Genomic DNA, 19203 nt, shown 5'->3' on the forward strand with positions numbered 1-19203 from the left:
CTCCCCCCCCCCCGCAACTGGTAATTGTTTTTGCGCCTGTTGCAATGTTTCAACAGCAAACACACCCACCCCCCCCCCCCCGCCAACCCCCCCCCCCCCCCCCCCCCCCCCCCCTACCCGGGTAGCTTTGAAGGCGTCTTGCATTTTCATTACCCCAATGGAAGCTACTGTCCGCACCATCGCTTCCTCACGGTGTCTTTTCTTAGACCTTCCACCTAGTTGCATTGAATTCTGCCCAGCTCATCCTAAATACTTCGTTGTTGGCACCTATAATCTGGAGAAAGAAGAAGCGACAGCGGTCCGAGAAGATGGCATGCTTGACGATGAAGATGAACCCGAGGCCGTGAGGAAACCTCAGAGCCGGAACGGTAGTCTTGTGGTGTTCCAGCTTGTTGGGGACGCCTATGACATGTGAGCTTCTTGCTCCGCTCGTTTCTTACTATCCCGGAAGAGCCTCCCTGACAAGCGTCATATTCACTACCCAGATCGCACATCCAGACGCTGTCTTATCCGTCGGCCCTGCTTGACTTGCGCTTCCATCCTCATCAGGACAAGCACGACGTCTTGGCGACGGTGTCAAGTACCGGCACCCTTTCATTCTTCCGACTGTTGCCAAGCGAGCGGTCATCCACTCCCTTGATCAAGCTGATTACTCACAAGCCGCTCGGAAATGATGAAAATGTGTTGTTTCTTTCGTGTGCATGGCATCCAAACTTGCCCTATCTTCTGGCCGTTACTACGTCGGATTACCAAGTTCATATTCTAAACATAGATGACGCCTGGAATGCCCATCAAATCTCGTCTTCCCCAGTAATAACGCATACACTCGAGGCCTGGACGGTAGCGTTCTCGCCGTGCCTTATCAACTCTGTTGATGCTATCAGTGATATCAAACCAGGTGATTCGCGAGGCTTTGCACTATATTCGGGTGGCGACGATTCCAAGCTCCTTACTACAACTTGCTTTTATAAGGAGGAATTAGGTGATGACGCTGAGAGCAATTCCGATGCTATGACTGCCCCTTATCCTATAGTTGCAATCAAAGGCCACACGGCAGGAGTCACGGCTATATTACCACTCTCCTTGACGCTCGTAGATGGATCTGGAGTTTTGGTCACGGGAAGCTATGATGACTGCATCAGGGTCTACTCTATCCACTCTCAGATTGGCGGTGTCATGATTCGGCCACCTCAGTTGCTTACAGAAGAAAACCTCGGCGGTGGTGTCTGGAGGCTGAAACTGGTCAACCTAGAAAAGCCGAGTATAGAGACCACTGGCTCGCAGGTACAGTGGTCAGCATTGATCTTGGCGTCTTGCATGTATGCCGGCACCCGCATTCTCGAGCTTCGTGGAGATTATAGTGGCTCTTGTCAAATCAGCATCCTTGGACGATTTGAGGAGCATAAAAGCATGAACTATGGCAGCGACTTTCAACCGGGAACGGAGCATGGCGGAGGGACATTGCACTGCGTGTCTACCAGCTTCTATGACCAACTGCTTTGCCTATGGGAGTTTGATTTGGGCAAGTAGTATTGCCAGATACAATAGAGATGATATGACTTGGCCAGTGAGCCTTATTACAATTCAAGTTAGAAAGAGTTGAGAGTAAATTTGGTCTGAGCTGGATATAAAGTACATGTTGGACCATGCTGTGCGATTGAAAAATAATGGTAGACTTCGTTGGTGTAGGTATATACGATGCGGTCCATGCCAGTAGCACATGTACAGTTGTACACTAGAGGATGAGCTTGGCTACTGCCCAGGATAGATTCCTGACCCGTCTACGCCTGAAGAGCAACTAAATGGTTCTTGACGAGTAGGTAAGCACCTAGCTATGAAAGCGGAAGAAAATGACCTGGCAAAAGAACCAGAGCTTATATTTGAAGCAGGTTGACTGTCCTTCACTCTTGGAGTGATCTGCTTATATACAGAAATAGACCCTTAGACGTTGGTCGCGTGTTGCAGGCTAACAGATTTTACAATTACTTATATGTCTCCCTTACCTACCTCCCTGCCTTAGGTACTTACCTAACTACTACCTAGAGGTAGGTAACAACCTACTAACTTTATTGATGAGTACCTAGGTAGTTCCTCTCATAGATAAGTGGCTGGGAACATCTGTAATTACACTACCTGAAATGTAGGTAGGTATCATCATGTTGAGTCCCGGCCATAAACGGCCAAGTGAATGCTAGGTTAGAGATTGTGGCTAACAGACAGAGCAAAGATCAAGGGTTAGGGTCCTGCTTCGAGTTAGATATTTTATCCATACATGATATGGGACCCTCGAGAGATTGGGCGTGCAGTAGAGACCGATTTGGAACTTGAGCAGCTTACATCATCCATGTAAAGCATCATTCTACCTAGAACGTGAGGTTATATCATCAATGAGGTACTTTACCTAGCTACCTGCCTACCTCATACAGTACAAAGTAGGATAGGCTACCTAGGGTAGGGAGGTACTTAAGTAGGCTAGACAGGTACATGGTCCATTCTGCTCTAGCCCACTCTGTATGTGCCCCCGCTGAGTCTGTAAGGTACCTACCTAACCCACCCAGGTACATCGCACCACATGTGCACTACTTGTGCAACTGAGGCTACATGTACTCGGCAGAGGGGTACATTCTTAGGTAGCATCTCAGGTCTCGACCCTGCTTGTCTCATCCATGCGTGAAAAGAGCTGGAGGTACGTCTGAAGAACTTCTCTTGCTCATTTGCAGATGCAAAATTCGTTACCTACCTATTCTCCAAGAAAGAAATCTTCCATTACCCGTCCGGTCCCTACCTACCTACCACTTCCCTGTTGCCTCAATCGTTATCTCAGATTCGACTATACCGTGGTTGGGACTTGCAACCGCGTCTTGCACTAATATAAATAGATATCTTTTGCTAACACTACGCATATGCAAGCTTGTCTCTGCTTTTCCCAACTATACCCGTCTTTTTCTTAAAGTCTCTCTAGAGCTTCGCTTGCCCGCTTAGCTAGACTACGACACTTTGCCTGATGACTCATATTTAAGACAAGATAGTAGCACGAATACTGTCGCCCACTACCCCTCCAGCGTCGTCATCGGCCGATCGTATAGCCCTTCCACCGCCACTATTGTCGTTGCTATTATTATTGCTGTCGCCGCTGTAGCTGTAGCTGTCGCTCCCGCTTCCCACCCCGCGCCGCCATGGTTGCGCAGCCGATCAATGGGGGTATGGGGATGGACGGCCGGGGCGTTCTCGCCATAGCCGATGGGACTCGAGACCTCGAGGTCCTGCCCAAAATACAACAAGCCCTCGACGTCGTCTACAGCCCGTACTCGTCCAACGACCAGCGCAAGGACGCCCAGTCCTTTCTCGAGTCGGTCAAAGATACCTCGGAGGCACCCACACACGGCTTTCGTCTAGCCTCTGACAAGAGTCAACCCCCGGTGGTCAGACACTATGCACTTTCTCTGCTCGAGCATGCTATCAAACATAAATGGGGAGGCTACGCCCCGCAAGAGGCCGAGGCTTTGCGTAACTGGGTGCTAAGGCTGTCGCGTGATGTTGTGAAGGCAGACCCGGTTTATTTGAGGAACAAGATAGCTCAGTTATGGGTCGAGGTCGCCAAGAGGAGTTGGGGAGCGGAGTGGATGGACATGGACTCCCTTCTTGTTCAGCTATGGCAAGTACCCGATTCTGCCGTGCATAAGGAGTTCGTGCTGGCGGTTCTAGAGGACTTGTCGGACGAAATCTTCAATGGCGATGACATGGTTGTTCAGGTTCGCGAGAGGACCCTTAGTAAGGCCTCTGTTGAGATCTTTACGCCTGTCGCAGTCTTACTGGAGGCTTTTCCGCACCGCGAAGCGGGACCTGACGTGCGCTCTGGAGAGGAGGGTTGGCTGGCACGAATAGTCGACCTACTGCGCCAGTGCTTGTCTGGGGACGTCCAGAATAACGAAGACTTGCGTAGTTGCGCTATTCGCGGCTTCGCTGTCATGTATACGTTGATGCCATGGGTCATCCCAAAGTCGGTTGCTATGACGGGAGCTATATTTGTCATTTGTGAAGGCCTGCGCGCCACTCACATCGAAGTTCAGAAGGTTGGTACCTTCAGCTCCGCCTTATCCAACACTATTCGCTGACTAGAACAGGCCTCTCTAGAAGCTTTACACGCTCTATACTCTCGTACTAGTTTTAACGATGAAGAGTTTTCGGAACTAGTAGTTCCATTATTCGATACTCAATACGTAACACTTTTCAGACAATTATTTGAGTGGTCTATCGTCGATCCAGACGACCTAGATGATGACAAGTACCAGCTATCCAAAAAACTCTCCGAGGCATGTCAACAACTGTCTGTACTGTTGTTAGCTCCGTGCTAACTATTAGCATAGTTGATATCATACCTGGGCAATTACTTGGAACGACGATTTTCGGCATTACCCACAGACCCGTCAAAAGTTGACTTGATGGGATTTTTGCAGCTACTTGTTCTCATTACTCAGAATCAGAGCTTGGTGGTTTCGATTCCGGTGCTGGTCACGTGGTGTCGTTTGCTAAACCATCATGGTTTGGGACCGAACATCGCGGCCACGGCTGCAGTGATCGGTCCCTTGCTGGAAGTCTGTAGCAGCAGGCTAATTCGATACGAGAGTCTTCCTGAAGATAGCGAAGACCCAACTATTCGCTTTTTATTTGAAGATACTGATACTTTCCCTGAAAGGCACCTTTTCTTAGGCAACTACCGCCGTTATGCTTCACAAGTCATTGAGACTATCGTCTACCTGAAGGTATCTGACGCAATGCAACATATACTTGGACAGACTGAGAATGTCTTAGCCCATCTCTATGACAATTCCCCGCCCCTTGACAGTAAGGATTCTTGTCATATGTGTCTTATGCTCTACTAAATATCCACAGTGGCAAACTATTCAAAAGTATCCCAGCCTGTGCTGCAGGTCGATGCGCGGGCAACGGTTATCGAAGCAGCCCTCAAAGGTTATAGCAAATGGCGGGCTGGGATCGGGCGTGATGGTAAACAAGAAGTTAGTTGTTGTCAAGATCGCTCTGCATGCAACCTGCTAAACTGTAACAGACCCAGACGCTTAGCACCCTTGAAAGCAGCTTAGAAACATGGTGTAATCGGCTCTTAGGGATGAAATTTGAGGTTTGTTTTGAAAGTCTTGGATCGTTTAAGATTAATAACTGAAGGTGATAGGATCCTCTCATAAGAAAGAGAATTTTGCAGCTTCTTGTGGCGTTTTCCACCTCCGTCCTCGATAAGAACCCGGCATTTATGCTTAAAGTCCTTGAGCATATACTTGTTACCTGGCCCGCTACTCACCCTGAGTACAAGCTATATAGCGATGCAATCAAAGATCTCCAAGGAGAAAGTATGGTCGAGCTTCAGAGACTCGCGGCTAAGATGCCTGATCACCTACTGGCAAGCTTATCAACGCCTAGTTCGTCTACTTCAATACTAATTTTAAATAAAGGATGTATATGATCAAATCGCAGCGAAGGTCAATGAAATGGTTGCGTCTGGTACATTGGATGAAAAGCGCCAAATTACATATCAGACCTTCCTCTTTACTATCATGTAAAACCACCCTTCCTTTTCCATGAGTAAGTGCTAATATCTTAGCAGCCACCGGTCCCGTCGTCTAGATCAGAATACCAAGGTTCAAAAACTGCAGGGATTTCTTAACCCCATAAGGACACAATGGCAAGATTCCCAATTAAAACAAGGTCTAAGTTCCCACGCCAGCTTTTTTGAGCTCATGGGGCTAGACAAGGCTCAAGGGTACATAGTTCACAAAGGAATGCACAATATCCAAGATTGGGGATCTGTGGAGCTCGATGAGGAGGGTAAGGCATTGCAGGCTGAGCTTGAAGCAAGACAAACCGTGAGTTTCACTTATTCTTGGTGAAGAAAGACCGCAGCTCAAATTCCTCCAGAGTATACCCTTGCGCTTAACGAAATCGTTCCTCACTTGCTCTGTCGATAAAATTGAAAGAGGCCAAGAACCCTTTCAAGTGTCGTCTCTTTTATGGCAGGATTACTTCCCCATCATCTTACCGGAACTCCTCAAATTTCTCAGGTACGGTGATCGTTGCTCGCACCAGAACCCTCGGATGCTGATCTTGTAGTTATGCCCATGCCTCACATTCTCCAAATAATTGGACCGTTCTCCCACCGGAGATGAGAACTATGGTCGGTCGGATACTTACGGATCGCTTCTGGCAATCTGGTATATCTGAAGGCAGCAAGGATGAATTCTACGCTCGCGTGCTAGAAAAGAAGCATACTTTCGAGGGATTAGCTTCAACTATTCGCGGATCCATTCGATTTGTTCGGGAATCCTGCTATGCAATCATCTACTGTATGACACGACTTGAGACCCAGTTCTATGGGTTCAGCGAACTCCCAGGGCCATTAGCTCATGCCCTTCTGGCTGAGACTTCTAGCTTATCAGCGCATCAACTCATCAACCTTCTGAACTTGGTTAGATTCCTGGTTGATAATTGCCCGGTTCCCTTACGAGATCACTTTCTACCCCCTATACTGGAAGCATGTTTTCGGCAGATGGATGCTAGGGTGCATGGTGAATGGACAAAACTCGGCGAGCAACAAACTATCAAGTCTGCAGGAGATGACTTGACAGAGGAGATGAAGAACGAAAGCATACTCAGGCAGCTTACCTACACATCCGTAATGCTCGTAGCGGATTTTCTGGATCCTGCTCGTAAGAGTAAGTTGGCTACTCACCCCCGAGTCGCGTATACTAACGTTGCTGGCATAGATCTCACCAAGGACCAAGATGGTTCTAGTGAAGACTTGCGGAAATGTCCTTCGTTAAGAAATTTCTGCCTGATGCACTCCTCCATCGTAGAGCCTCTCCTCTTCTTCTGTACCCGTGTGATCGGGGTGAAGGATACAAGATGCTGTAGCATCATGCTGCGGGTTTTGAAAACTGTGGTCCCAGAATTTGAGACTGTGGTAGTCGACGCAAACACGCTGATGAAGAGCCCCGAGGCCAAGAGTCTCGATAATGCATGGATCCCTGCCGAGACGGCATCGGTCATTCGCGAATATATATCAAGAGACGTGATAATGGCTTGTGTCACGTCGCTCCACGAACCTTACTTTGTCGAGCAGCAGAAGGAGCTAGCAGCTCTCATTGCTACGATCGTCGTCTCCTATAGGTACCACAGCACAACCGCGCGGGACATACTCGTGTCCCTACCGAATATGAAAGCCGAGGACGTGGACAAGGGCATTGAGTTCATGGTTAAGGGCGCTACCAGCTTCCGCGGTCAAAGAGCAGTGATTCTGGAATTGCTACGTGACCTCAAGGGCGTGAGTGTCTCAGAAATGGGGAAGTTGTCCAAGAGCATCGGACTGCCATCGTCACAGCGTTCTTCGAGGAAGCCAACGCGTAGCATGATGGCGCAGAAATTCATGACGGCACCAGAGTCCATGAACGATGGAACAGAAGGTGCAAACGCAGATGCGGACAACACCAATGGACTAGATGGGATCGCTGGGTTATTCCAAATGTAGTTGACTTGAATGACAGCCCAGCTGCCCTTAGGGCTGCGGCACCCAAGTTCATTGCTGTAATAGCCTGCCCAAACCGCTCTGGTTTTATCGCGACTTGGACAACTAATCCACTAGGTGTCACGGCTGCGTAGCTATAGTAGTTAAGCGATGTGTGTTTTTATTTACTTAACTATGCAATACCCCTTACCTGAGCATGACATGACAGTTGGATTTTCAAGTTGTCACTAGATGGGCTTGTACCTGTAGCACCAATACAAATAAGTTTAGCTAGCTAGTATAGTCGCCGTCCATTAGTCCTCAGACTGAATGATTAATGAATACAAAACTAAAACTAGACGGGTATATTTGAACCTTCCGAGATATGCTTTCCTTTCTAGTGAAGCTAATAGCTCTGAATTCATAGGTATCTCTTATATCGCTTACATTGAAAGCCCGACTTTCTACTTATACCTCCGGAGTCTCGCAATGGAGCGAATGACAACAGAGTATATCTACCTCACTAGGTATGGGGCATAACCCTAACTACATACATGTATCGTATGTATCTTCATCAAGTACCTCAGTAGTACAGTAGTGCAGTAGTGACGGTATCAGCATCTATCTACCTATGTCGAAGAGACACGAGGGCAGAGACGAGGATGAGAATAAGAGGGAGCCCGAACAAACGAACAAACGAACAAACGGGCTGGAGTGGGCGCCCTGCACGGTGGAACTGCATCTACAGCACCTACCTAAGGTACCTAGGTAGCTGGTACTTAGGTACTTAAGGCTAGTGGGAGTGGTGGGACATATGAAGGTAGGTAGGTACCTCCACTCACTCATTCACATCGCATCATCCATCCCAATACCACTACAGTAGGTATCTATCTGCCATCTTATGTACATCGTTTCTGAGAGGGGAAATGGATATCGCCGTCTCCAGTTCTCTCAAACCGCATACGACTTAACACATGTTATGTTGCAATAAGCATTCGCCGGGCAACGTGGACGTGGACGTGGACGTGGACGCGAACACGTGCATTCAGTCCAACCCCGGAAGCTCATGATAAAAGCCCATAGCGCCGATACAGATAGAACGATACACAGCCCCTCCGCGCCCTTCGCTTTGCTTTCGGCTTGCTTTCTTCTCATTGACGGCAGCACGGTGCATAGCATACTTATGCGCAAGCCTGAGCTCTTCGTAATGAGGCCGAGGCCACTTACCCATCCTGTTGGCTAGCCTTCCTCGCAACACCATGGCCGAATATGCACTCATTGAGACCGAGGAGCAGCTCTGGGATGGTATGTCTCCGGCAACCCCCCAACCCCCTTCCCCCTTCCCTCCATTCTCCCCACACAGCCACCCGCAACCCTAACTGATGGTGCTTCGTCTTAGAGGTTTCCTCCGTCGTCTCTACGAAGTGTGCCCCCGATGCGCACGAGGCCATCGACGACGCTCTACGCACATGGTTGTCCCTTGCTTCCAAATGTCGCATCGACTTTGCCCTCTCCGAAGACGACGTCGCCGCTTGCTCACAGCAGCTCCTGCAGGGCAGCCTCTTCCTCGCCAATCCAGACTATGTGCGCACCCAGATCATCTACAGCTTGTTGCAGGATGATGAGACTGCCCACCTATACCCCATCGCTAGCTTCCTACTGCTCGACGGGAGGGCGAACGAGGTCACATTTCGTAACATGATCGAGGAGAGCTGTTTTCATCGGCTCATAGAGCTGATTAATGGTCGCAAAGAGCACGACCCCTCCTTGCATCGGCTCCTCCTCGAGCTGATTTATGAAATGTCACGAATCCAAAAGCTGCGCGCAGAGGATCTTATACATGTTGACGATGGCTTCGTAAACTACCTATTCCAACTTACTGAAATTTTGTCCGACGACGTCAACGACCCGTGTCATTACCCCATTGTTAGAGTTCTGGTAAGCTATCGCGAATACATCCCACGCCCCTAAATGTTAGGAGTAGAACACTTGACTCACATCGTGGTAGCTGGTTCTGAATGAGCAATACATGGTCGCATCCGCTACAGCTGTCGCTGGTTCTGATTCACCAACCGCTCCTCTAACCAACCGAGTTGTCAAATGTCTAAGTCTTTATGGGACGCATTATAAGACATTTGGCGAGAACCTTATTCTTCTGTTAAACCGCGAAACGGAGACGTCGATGCAATTGCTTATTCTCAAGCTGCTCTATCTCCTTTTCACTACGAAAGCCACACACGAATACTTCTACACAAACGATCTGCACGTCCTCCTCGACGTCATCATCCGTAACTTATTAGACTTACCAAACGAGCTGACCTCTTTGCGGCACACATATCTCCGAGTGTTGTATCCTCTACTTGCACATACACCGCTCAGTCAGCCTCCTCATTATAAAAAGAACGAAATACAGAAGGTCATGAGGCTGTTGGCGGGAGTTGGAAATGCGCATTTCGAAGCCGCCGATGAGACGACGCTACGACTCGTGGACCGTGTAGAAAATGTCAAGTGGCTCATGGAAGATGTGAACAGCCCTGGGGAGATTGCCCGCAGGTCTCTCGGTATTAGTTTGTCGCCTACAGAAACCGCGAGTAACATTAGTGTTGTCGACGTGGCGGCGGTCACGGAGAAACCGGGGGTGCAAACGCGAAGTCGAAAAGCGGAGGGTGAAGCTGAGCTAGATGTTTCTCAGGCCGAAGTCGACATGATGGTGATGGAGACGGTACCGCCACTACCTCCAATGCCCAACCGAGCAAAGAAGATACCCCCCGCAGTACCAAAGCACCGATATGGAAACCCGTGCATACCGGTAGCACAACATATGAACGGTAACGGGACCGCACCTAAGAAGGTCCCACCGAAGGTTCCGCCCCCACGGCGCAAGGGCAGGTTCAAGACGGTGTCCTCGGCTTCGGAGGAAACTGAGCTAATCTCCTAATATAAATGAAAATCGGGGGAAGACATGGGCCAAGATTTGCTGTTAGAGCATGGCTCATAGACAAATGGTTCGCAAGCACGATGAGAAGGCATTGTTACTCTACCATTTTAGGGACCTAATAGGATTAAGTTGTTGAGTTCAGAATGGCACTTCCCTCACGCACAAGTCACGGATAGGGCATGGATCAATGTGACAGGGGCCCAGTTATGGTTGGATGTTGGTGATACCAACTGTGTTGGTTTGCATTCGGCATGGCGTCGGAGGTTCTTTGGTCTTGAGGATTTGAAGATGAAGGGGTTGATCATCCAAGTGATCATCCATTACTTGGAAGAGAACCTGGGCTGAAATTCTCAAGCTGCAACCCATGCTACTAGTGCAAAATGGATATCCTAATCAAGACATCACGCTGATATATGTAGAAAGTGTATGTTACGATTTCGGTGCGGTTGAGTTGCTGAGGCCTGTTGGCCGATTTTGCTTAATAGATTTTATTATAGAATACCCACTAAGTACCTACTTCTCAATAAATGGTTATTATGGCTTCTACCTACATAGGTAGTAGACTGACTGTCTAGGTACGTTGCTTACCCAAGGCTAGTCTGGTCAGTACCTGGTGATGAATACTTTCAGTATCTAATCTATACCTATTTCGTAATATACGGTAAGTAGTGCGAGTACATAGCATTAGGCATTAGGTGTAGATCTCCGAACTTGAGCGCAGAGCTGTCTATGTATTATTCATACATTGAACTAGGTAGGCGAGTAGGTAAGGCGAGTATGATCTGATGGACTGGGGAGGTATCCTCAGATTATCTGGTGAATCTGTGCGACAAGATGAAGCGTTGCCATATCTATATGGGAACTGCCGCACAGAAGCATCATCACCATCATCATCATCATCGTCACATGGGTATGACAGATTCCTTTTTCGACGTCGTCAAGACTACTAGCATGAACAAGTGGGGAGGGGGGAGGTGGGAGGTGGGAAGGTATCGTGGTGGCTACGTCATAGCGAGGACGGATAGAGGACCGATCGACTAGCTTGCAGGCCCCTTGTTGAGTGGAGACTACCTACCCAAAAGCGGATAGCGTTAGGTGAGCTAGCCCGAGTAGCCATCCTCGCCATGATCTTGGCGGGATCCTGGCGAGGGACACACACCAAAGAGGCGGCGCTGGCCACTCGTTAGTGGTCGATGAGGGGCAGCCAGTTGAGCCAGTGTGTTGCCGGCCAACAGGAGAGATTCGTGGTACTTTGGTAGTGCTGCCGATGACGACAACGTCACTACCCGAGTACCCTCACCACCCACACCACCACGCCGAGTTCCGCTAAAACACATTACTAGTACCTCTGTCCAGACTCTGTCCAGACTCCCGAGGTCTGTTCCATACATTACATACTTACTTACATACTGTAGGTAGGTAGTAGGTACTCACATACTTATATACATGGGGTGAGTGGTGAGCGCACCCCCAGCTCAACAACACCAACGCTAACACAGCCGAGCGACTTTGGCTGGTTGGTGATGCTGCCACTTGTCATGCGAGCCCGTTCATGTCCCGCGCTATCAAGAGACTTGTTTGGCAATCGAAACTACATAGTAATTGTACAGCGAACGCGCTTTTATAACATTCTATCCCCTACCTACCTCCTACCCAATTGTTCTCCTTTAGGTCCCTCTGTCCCCCCCTTTCCCACCCGAACCTTCTTCTGACGAACACGGCCGCCGGGGTGGATGCTGGGACAAAGAAGACAAGCAAAAGAGGTATGTCAGTCATCATTGTGCTCCCTCCTCAGCATCAGAGGTGCCATCTCAGAAATGCACCTCCGAGACGTCATGGCTCGGTAGTTATGACCCTACCCTTATTATCCCTGCTGTTGCGGGCGTCGTTGGCGGCAATGACAACGGCGCACAATGACCTTGGTATCATATCCACGCATTACACGTATTACCGCTAACTAAACAGTTTTCATCTAGGCTAGCATCGCCCATTGGACTACTGTAGGTATTTGGGGCTTTGACTCGATTCATTTCATTTCACAACCCTTCCAACCGAGTGGCTTGAGCTAACTCTAGCATCTTCTATCAATCCCACATTGGAAATTCTATCTACCACCCCTCTAGTTTGCTTAGGCATCTAGGTACTATCTTGGCTTTATGAAACCTAAGGCTAACCCACTCATCCCGCACTAGTTACCAGACATCTACACAATCTACCCTATCTAGGCAGTCTAGAGCTTAGTTCCTTACACTATTTCCGCCAAGCCGACAAGCCGAATACCCGATTCCAATCGCTGAAGTCCGGGGCTGTGCCATCGCGTCATGTCATCGGCCCAGGCTCAACTTCCCATGCATCTCACCAATAACCCAGCTAACAATCCAACCTCTCTCGACGGAGCAGGCTTTGCAAACGCTGCTGGACCTACGCATCACCGCTCGCCATCCGCGAGTTACTTTCCCTATCCGGCACAAGACATGGCCGTGGAAGATCAGACCCTGTCCAACACGATGGCTAACGCCCACATTGCGTCGTCTGTACCTACTGATAACCACCAATATCCGAGTCGCCAGCCTAGATTCAACGAAGAATGGGACTCAAGCGTGAGAGGGAGCTCCGTCATCGATGGCCCTTCTGCCCTCCATCACCAGCGACTACAGCAACAACAACGACAGCGGTCACAGAGTCCTAATGTACATCGGGCGAATTCAATCTCTTCGCGATCCGAGATGATTACTGGCGACAGCGCAAGCACTCACGGCATCTCCTTGTCCAGAGGAAACACCCTTAAGAAGAAGAACTCAATGCGACGTAGCGCCAGTCTGAAGCGAAGCGGCAGCCGCAGAAGCATGAAGGCAGGGAGTGTACGGAGCTTGGCCCTTCAGAGCTCGCATGAGCCAGATGAGATACACAGCGTCTTTTACTGTCCGGTTCCAACCTCAGGCGCCCCCACCGAACTTTTAGCCCAGCGATTTCAAGGCATGTGACTTACCGAATTTCGACACCTGTTAGATCCTATCGTAGTCGTACTAATGCTTATATCAAATACCAGATTGGCGAAAAATCCTCAAGGACCTCATTGCATATTTCAGAGAGATCCAAAACCACTATGAGCATCGTTCAAAATCACTGTTAAAACTTGCCAATGTCTGCAATAACATCTCCACACCACCTGGATTCCTAGGCTCCGGTGGTTTAGATGAGGCTTTGCAAACTCTTAGGGGCTACCATAAGACAGCCATTATTGAGGCAAACAAGGCCAAAGAAATTGAGGGGGATGTCATACTAGCATTGACCGGATTGCGGAGTGACCTGAACCTTAAGATGAAAGAGATTAAGGGCCTGTCAGGTGATTTTAAGAATTCCGTCGAAAAGGAAATGGAAGGGACGAGGAGAGCCGTTAACGCCCTTCAAGAAATTCTGGGCCAAAGTGAAGTTGACCCTTCGATAACAACTGGAAAGCAAGATCCTTATCTCTTGAGGCTGGCTGTCGATAGACAAGTAGAGCGACAACTAGACGAAGAAAATTACTTGCATCAGGTGCGTGGAGCCCACAGCATGACAGATTGAGAAACATGACTTACATTCGTGCTAGGCTTATCTAAATCTGGAGGCATCAGGGCGGGAATTGGAATCTATCGTCGTTAGCGAGATTCAAAAATCATACAATGCGTACGCCGGTATCCTTAAGCGAGAAGCGGACGCCGGTTACAACACCATTGACGAACTTCGGTCTGGGCCCATCTCCATGCCCAAGGATCGTGAATGGGTCAGCTTTATTCAGAGGGATTCTCAATTTGTCGATCCCGAGATTCCAATAAGGACTCCAGAGCATATTCATTACCCAGGACAGGACCATTTTGCCTGCCAAGAGATTCGAGCTGGTTTGCTTGAGAGAAAGAGCAAGTATCTGAAGAGCTACACAGCAGGGTGGTACGTATTGTGCCCTTGTTTTATAGTAAGTGCTAATTAGGTGACAGGTATGTACTTTCGCCGACCCATCTCCACGAGTTCAAATCTGCAGACAAGACAGGAGCGCCAGTTATGTCACTCTATCTTCCAGAACAGAAGCTTGGTTCTCATTCGACGGAGGGCGGATCTTCCAGCAAATTTATTCTCAAAGGGAGACAAACCGGAACAATGCATCGCGGACATACATGGGTTTTCCGGGCTGAGAGTCACGACACCATGATGGCTTGGTACGAAGATATCAAGGCGCTTACAGAAAAATCCCCCGAGGAAGTTAGCAGCTTCGTCCGGGGTCATGCTCGCACGTATTCACGCTCCTCCCAACGTAGCGTCAGCAGCGACGGCGTGGTCGATGAAGAAGACGACATACCTTTTTCGGCGGATCCCTCAGTCACTGTGCCAAGTTCGCGCCAGGACTCATTCCAGGGTAAATCCCATACAGGTGGGCGATTCCCATCCGAACTCCAGGTCAATGCACAACGGGGCTTACTCGTGCCGTCATCCCCCACCAGTTCAGGTGCCGAGCTTGTAGATAACGAGACAAGCACGAGGGGAGCTCCGGCGAACGGTGCCAACCCGGACCGCGACGTAATCGCAGCCGCTGGGTCACTCCCTGGAAGTGGAATTGGTGATAATTATCCCAATCACTATCATCAGCAGCCCATCGGTCAATCATATGGGAACACTTCAAGCATGAGGATTGATCAAGCTCCAAGCCACGCCGCTGTTGTCGATTACGCTGCGAGAGAAGACGGCGTGAATCCTTACAGTGGCCAACCGGTTGGGCTGCAAAGATACAATTCGGGCCGGTCAGCGCAAGCCCCAATTGTCGTGACGGGTCCTATTCCCATCAGTCTACCTCAGACGTCAGGGACAAGTATCACGAGCCTCAGCGAGAATTCTAGCTTGGCGAGTTCATATAGCGCCCAGCCTCATTCGCTTGCCGATCGATCTAGTATAGCCAAGGACGAGCGGTATCAGCCGAGTATATTAAACGGCTCGCTAAAGCCGGCCCCACGAGGTGCTAGCGGTGAGACCTTCGGGCTGCTGAACGGTCAAACTCGACCAGGTAATGAACGGAATAATAGTATACCGCATGTACCTGGTGAATACCCCCGAGGTACTCCAGCTTGAATACGGCTAGCCTGATCAAACGCCTATTCGAATATGAAAACGACTGTCATTGTGATCAAGATTATCTCAATACCTTGTAGAACCAGTGGGGTTGGTGTCTCCATTCGACGATCAAAACAGTCATATGATTGCGAGAAATTGAAGCTTGCGGTGTGCGAGGTTGGCAAAACAGCCATGTGTTGACTGTAATACCAACAAAGTCAAAAGGTTCTTCTGTGCCAGTTGAAACAGGAAGAATCACATGCCGGTGCCGGAACCCGTCAAAGAAGCATTACTTATTTTGGCTCATTTCCCCGGGCTTTTGGTTACAGCTCATACGAAAGGATACCCCATGAAAGACGGCACTGCAAATTAAGGGATGCTGTTGCATGAGCATACTCAACCATGCCTAATGTCGTTGAATTGTTGTATTAGTTCCCCTATTGTATTCCTCCCGGTGTATGCATAGATATCTCAATAGTTATGGTTTACTATAGCTTTTGTGTATGTTAAGTGTTCAAGGTGGACAGCATGAGAGAGCTGTTGTTTTGTTTTGAATAATTTCCTTTCAGCCTGTATTACGGGCCGCGTGGCAAGAGCACCAGTGAAGGGAACAGATCGAACCAGCGTGCTAGGACTATTTATTAAGAACTTCATGATGAAAGCAATAACACGAAAGTTTCACAAACTAGAACAGGATCGCAATGTACTCACTATGACAGTCAGACCCGCGTGGATGAAGTATACATGCTGAAGACAGTTGAAGAGTCTAGGAATTCAGAAGCACAGATGATGCATGATGTGAACCAACGTAGAAGGCAAATAAAACAACTCAGGTGTGGTACTGAATTGTGTACACAGTAGACATGGTCCCCATCATATGTACACATCCAGTAATAGAGTAGTATTGTTATACTAAGCCTTTTATTCATTCCTAATCCGTTCTTGCATGGCTATTGCAGTCAAAATGGCGAGTATGAGTACATAACTCCCTTTTCCTGACGCAAAGGCCACTTTGAAAAGACGGTGGGAGAGCAAGCAAATTAATAAACCAATCCTGAACGCCTATTTCCCGTGCCGCATGAGCCGTATGAAGTGTAACAAAAACGATAGAGCAGGAGGAGCGGAAGAGAGATTGCGTGACGGAAACCGGGGTATCATCATCATCGTATTCATCGTCCTCCCCTGCTGAAACCACCTCCTCCCCGTCCCCGGCCTCCGAAACCGCCTCCGCCGCCCCCTCTGCTAAATCCTCCACGACCACCACCGCCCCGTCCACCTCCAAAGCCGCCACGACCCCCTCTCGAAGGGCCGCCACGTCCACCGCCGAATCCACCTTTACCACCTCCACGGATAGGGCCACCGCGTCCACCCCGGCCGCCGCCGCGACTCGACTTCTTGACCTTGGGGGCACCGGGGGGAGGCTTGGGCTTGGGCAGGAAGCGCTCGAAGGGGAGGACCTTCTCGGCGCCGATGTAGAACTTGTCACCGGGCTTGAAGCTGCCGGCCTGGATGCCCTCGGAGGGCTTGATGGTGAAGTAGACCTGGTTGATGGGGCCGAGGACCTCGTCAACCTTGCCGACGGACGTCTTGTTCTCTAGGAAGATCTGCGCGTTGAACTGCGGGATCTTGTTCTGCGCGCTTATGCTGCTGCACACCATCTCCCCTTCACAGGCGTGCATGAAGGAGCCCATCTCGAGGATCGTGTCGGGCGGGCCGAAGTCGCGCTGTCCGAAACCGCCGCGGCCTGTGAAAGTGGTGGGTTTTGGTTAGCTGTTTTGTTTTTTGCTTCTTTTGTGTCTTGTTGTTGCTTAGTTTCTCTCCCTGCTCCCTCTTCCTTTTTCCCCTTTGTGTTTTTGCCCCCCTTTTCGCTGTTCAATTCAAACGTGAGAGGAGAGAAACTTACCACCACCTCGGCCGCCTCCGCCAAAGCCTCCCCCTCCACGGCCACCTCCAAAGCCGCGTCCACGCGGCGCTCCTCGCGACATTGTCTTGTAAAGTTGATAAGTATGCCGTTCCCTCTAATTATGCGGTCAATTGGGGACCCAAAATTGATGTATGTGCCGCCGTTCGACAAGGGTCCTTTCGCCGGCTCTTGAAGTTTTGGGATTTCTTTCACCAGTGGAGCTCCAGGTCTGCTCTGGATTTTTTTTCTGCCAGTCTCAATTGGCGCTATACCGAAAAGAGAGAGCTTCCCACTGCTGCAAGGTTCAATTGGGAGTTTAAGATGTGGGGCTCATACGGGCCTTTCGGGGCGGAGAAACGTATGACCTCGTCCACTTATGGTGGCGGTGATGGATTTGTGGCTTGTGTGGCTGTACCATTACAACCTCATACCTAGGTAACCTTAACAGCTGTTTAAATTCGAAGAATTTCGCAGATGAAGATCAGCTGAAAAACTTTGGTATTTATTATTATTTAAGCTGGAATCTATTCAACAATTCCAGTATCCTCTGTATGAATGACAACTCAATCTCGAGAAGTGTGTCACTGCATATTATGTGATGTGTTAGCACCGGCACAAGACAACAAACCAGTGACACAGGCGCACACATGCATTACCTCTTACCAAATCCGAATAAAACTCTCAAAGCGTCATCTCATACTAAGATAAATTACTACCAGTGAGATTTATCATACTCAAGTGCTAATACAGACATGATTGGCTGAGTAGCATCCCTTCCTGGTGCATACTTTGACACAGTTCAGAGAGAATCCAACGCAGTCCACTGTGCAAGGCACCGACGGAGAAACCAGAAACACCCAAGCCCCGAACAAATCAAGCAATTCTCTCAATGAATTTGATCCAAGATAAGTATATCTCTATTGAGCTTAGGGTTGGTTACGTACCGAAGAGCCCAACAAATTTGGTCTTCGGCACAGACATATAGAGCTATAGCCGTTGTTCTCCCCTAACTATGGACGCCCTTGATGGTATCACGGAAACGACTAGAGGATATCATCATGGGTAGTAATACTAGTGTTGACTGGTCAGAGGTTGGAGTATACGGTGAGGGATTTGATACATGCCTCGATCATGTGCCGCTGCCAGACACCCCAACAGTTTTCTCATCTCGCTCCTGATGACGGCCTTTGTTACACACACTGAATACCTTCAAACTGCCGGACATGAAAGTCGCCTACAGGCTTCGGCCGTGCAACCAATAGAAACAAGACTTACATATCGTAGTGAAGCGAAGCTATTCACTCTAGGCTCAAATCCAAGCCTAAGCCCAAGCCAACCAAATATAGTCCACTCAAGAATCAAAACATGCGACGACAGTGGAGTATCCGGTCTAGCACATCCCAGGAAAGCTACGAGAGCCAGTTGTTCATGCCCGCTACACCGCCTTCATGCAGCTATGAGCCTCAGCAACTTGCACCAACTAAAGGGGGCAGAATCCCAATGGACACCGCCCAGTAGGACTATATATTACCTCCTCTCCTCCTTTTCACCTATGTTCGCGTAGCGGCCATCTACATTCATCTACTCTCCCGTGGAAGGGCATTCACTACCTTGCGTGTTTCTAGTTTCTCCATGGATGTCTCGTATCAGGCGATGTCTTGAAAGAAAGTGATATTGGCTATCATCGTCTTCTTCTCAACCTCCAACAATCCGCGCAGATGGTTACGGTAGATGGGTAGATTTTAGAGATGTTGTTGTACTTTGCTT

The 19203-nt window shown here is 49.2% G+C and overlaps 5 protein-coding genes across 5 annotated transcripts; 4 read left to right on the forward strand and 1 right to left on the reverse strand.

The window, feature by feature from the left end:
- Nucleotides 1-116: 116 nt before the first annotated feature.
- On the forward strand, nucleotides 117-2041 carry F5B22DRAFT_602030 (WD40-repeat-containing domain protein). The gene is made up of 2 exons (XM_047974653.1): nucleotides 117-411; nucleotides 486-2041. Exons 1-2 carry the CDS (start codon nucleotides 158-160, stop codon nucleotides 1528-1530), a joined length of 1299 nt encoding a protein of 432 aa, XP_047831818.1. The 5' UTR covers nucleotides 117-157; the 3' UTR covers nucleotides 1531-2041.
- A 634-nt stretch (nucleotides 2042-2675) lies between these two features.
- On the forward strand, nucleotides 2676-8164 carry F5B22DRAFT_602035 (armadillo-type protein). Its single transcript, XM_047974654.1, has 11 exons — nucleotides 2676-4073; nucleotides 4125-4313; nucleotides 4368-4845; nucleotides 4894-5018; nucleotides 5069-5140; nucleotides 5192-5416; nucleotides 5469-5572; nucleotides 5621-5879; nucleotides 5932-6074; nucleotides 6124-6725; nucleotides 6777-8164. Exons 1-11 carry the CDS (start codon nucleotides 3177-3179, stop codon nucleotides 7535-7537), a joined length of 3855 nt encoding a protein of 1284 aa, XP_047831819.1. The 5' UTR covers nucleotides 2676-3176; the 3' UTR covers nucleotides 7538-8164.
- A 357-nt stretch (nucleotides 8165-8521) lies between these two features.
- On the forward strand, nucleotides 8522-10633 carry F5B22DRAFT_654494 (uncharacterized protein). The gene is made up of 3 exons (XM_047979802.1): nucleotides 8522-8818; nucleotides 8913-9451; nucleotides 9522-10633. Exons 1-3 carry the CDS (start codon nucleotides 8773-8775, stop codon nucleotides 10449-10451), a joined length of 1515 nt encoding a protein of 504 aa, XP_047831820.1. The 5' UTR covers nucleotides 8522-8772; the 3' UTR covers nucleotides 10452-10633.
- Nucleotides 10634-12665: 2032 nt separating this feature from the next.
- F5B22DRAFT_96124 (uncharacterized protein) lies at nucleotides 12666-15778 on the forward strand. The gene is made up of 4 exons (XM_047980731.1): nucleotides 12666-13427; nucleotides 13501-13988; nucleotides 14044-14381; nucleotides 14429-15778. Exons 1-4 carry the CDS (start codon nucleotides 12773-12775, stop codon nucleotides 15549-15551), a joined length of 2604 nt encoding a protein of 867 aa, XP_047831821.1. The 5' UTR covers nucleotides 12666-12772; the 3' UTR covers nucleotides 15552-15778.
- Nucleotides 15779-16582: 804 nt separating this feature from the next.
- On the reverse strand, nucleotides 16583-17818 carry F5B22DRAFT_96137 (Gar1/Naf1 RNA binding region-domain-containing protein). Its single transcript, XM_047980732.1, has 2 exons — nucleotides 17437-17818; nucleotides 16583-17277 (listed from the first exon to the last, which is right to left on the reverse strand). Exons 1-2 carry the CDS (start codon nucleotides 17516-17518, stop codon nucleotides 16703-16705), a joined length of 657 nt encoding a protein of 218 aa, XP_047831822.1. The 5' UTR covers nucleotides 17519-17818; the 3' UTR covers nucleotides 16583-16702.
- Between the last annotated feature and the right edge of the window lie 1385 nt (nucleotides 17819-19203).

Source organism: Xylaria bambusicola (assembly GCF_022495145.1).
Source record: "Xylaria bambusicola strain CBS 139988 unplaced genomic scaffold F5B22scaffold_15, whole genome shotgun sequence".
In the NCBI taxonomy this organism is placed as follows: domain Eukaryota; kingdom Fungi; phylum Ascomycota; class Sordariomycetes; order Xylariales; family Xylariaceae; genus Xylaria; species Xylaria bambusicola.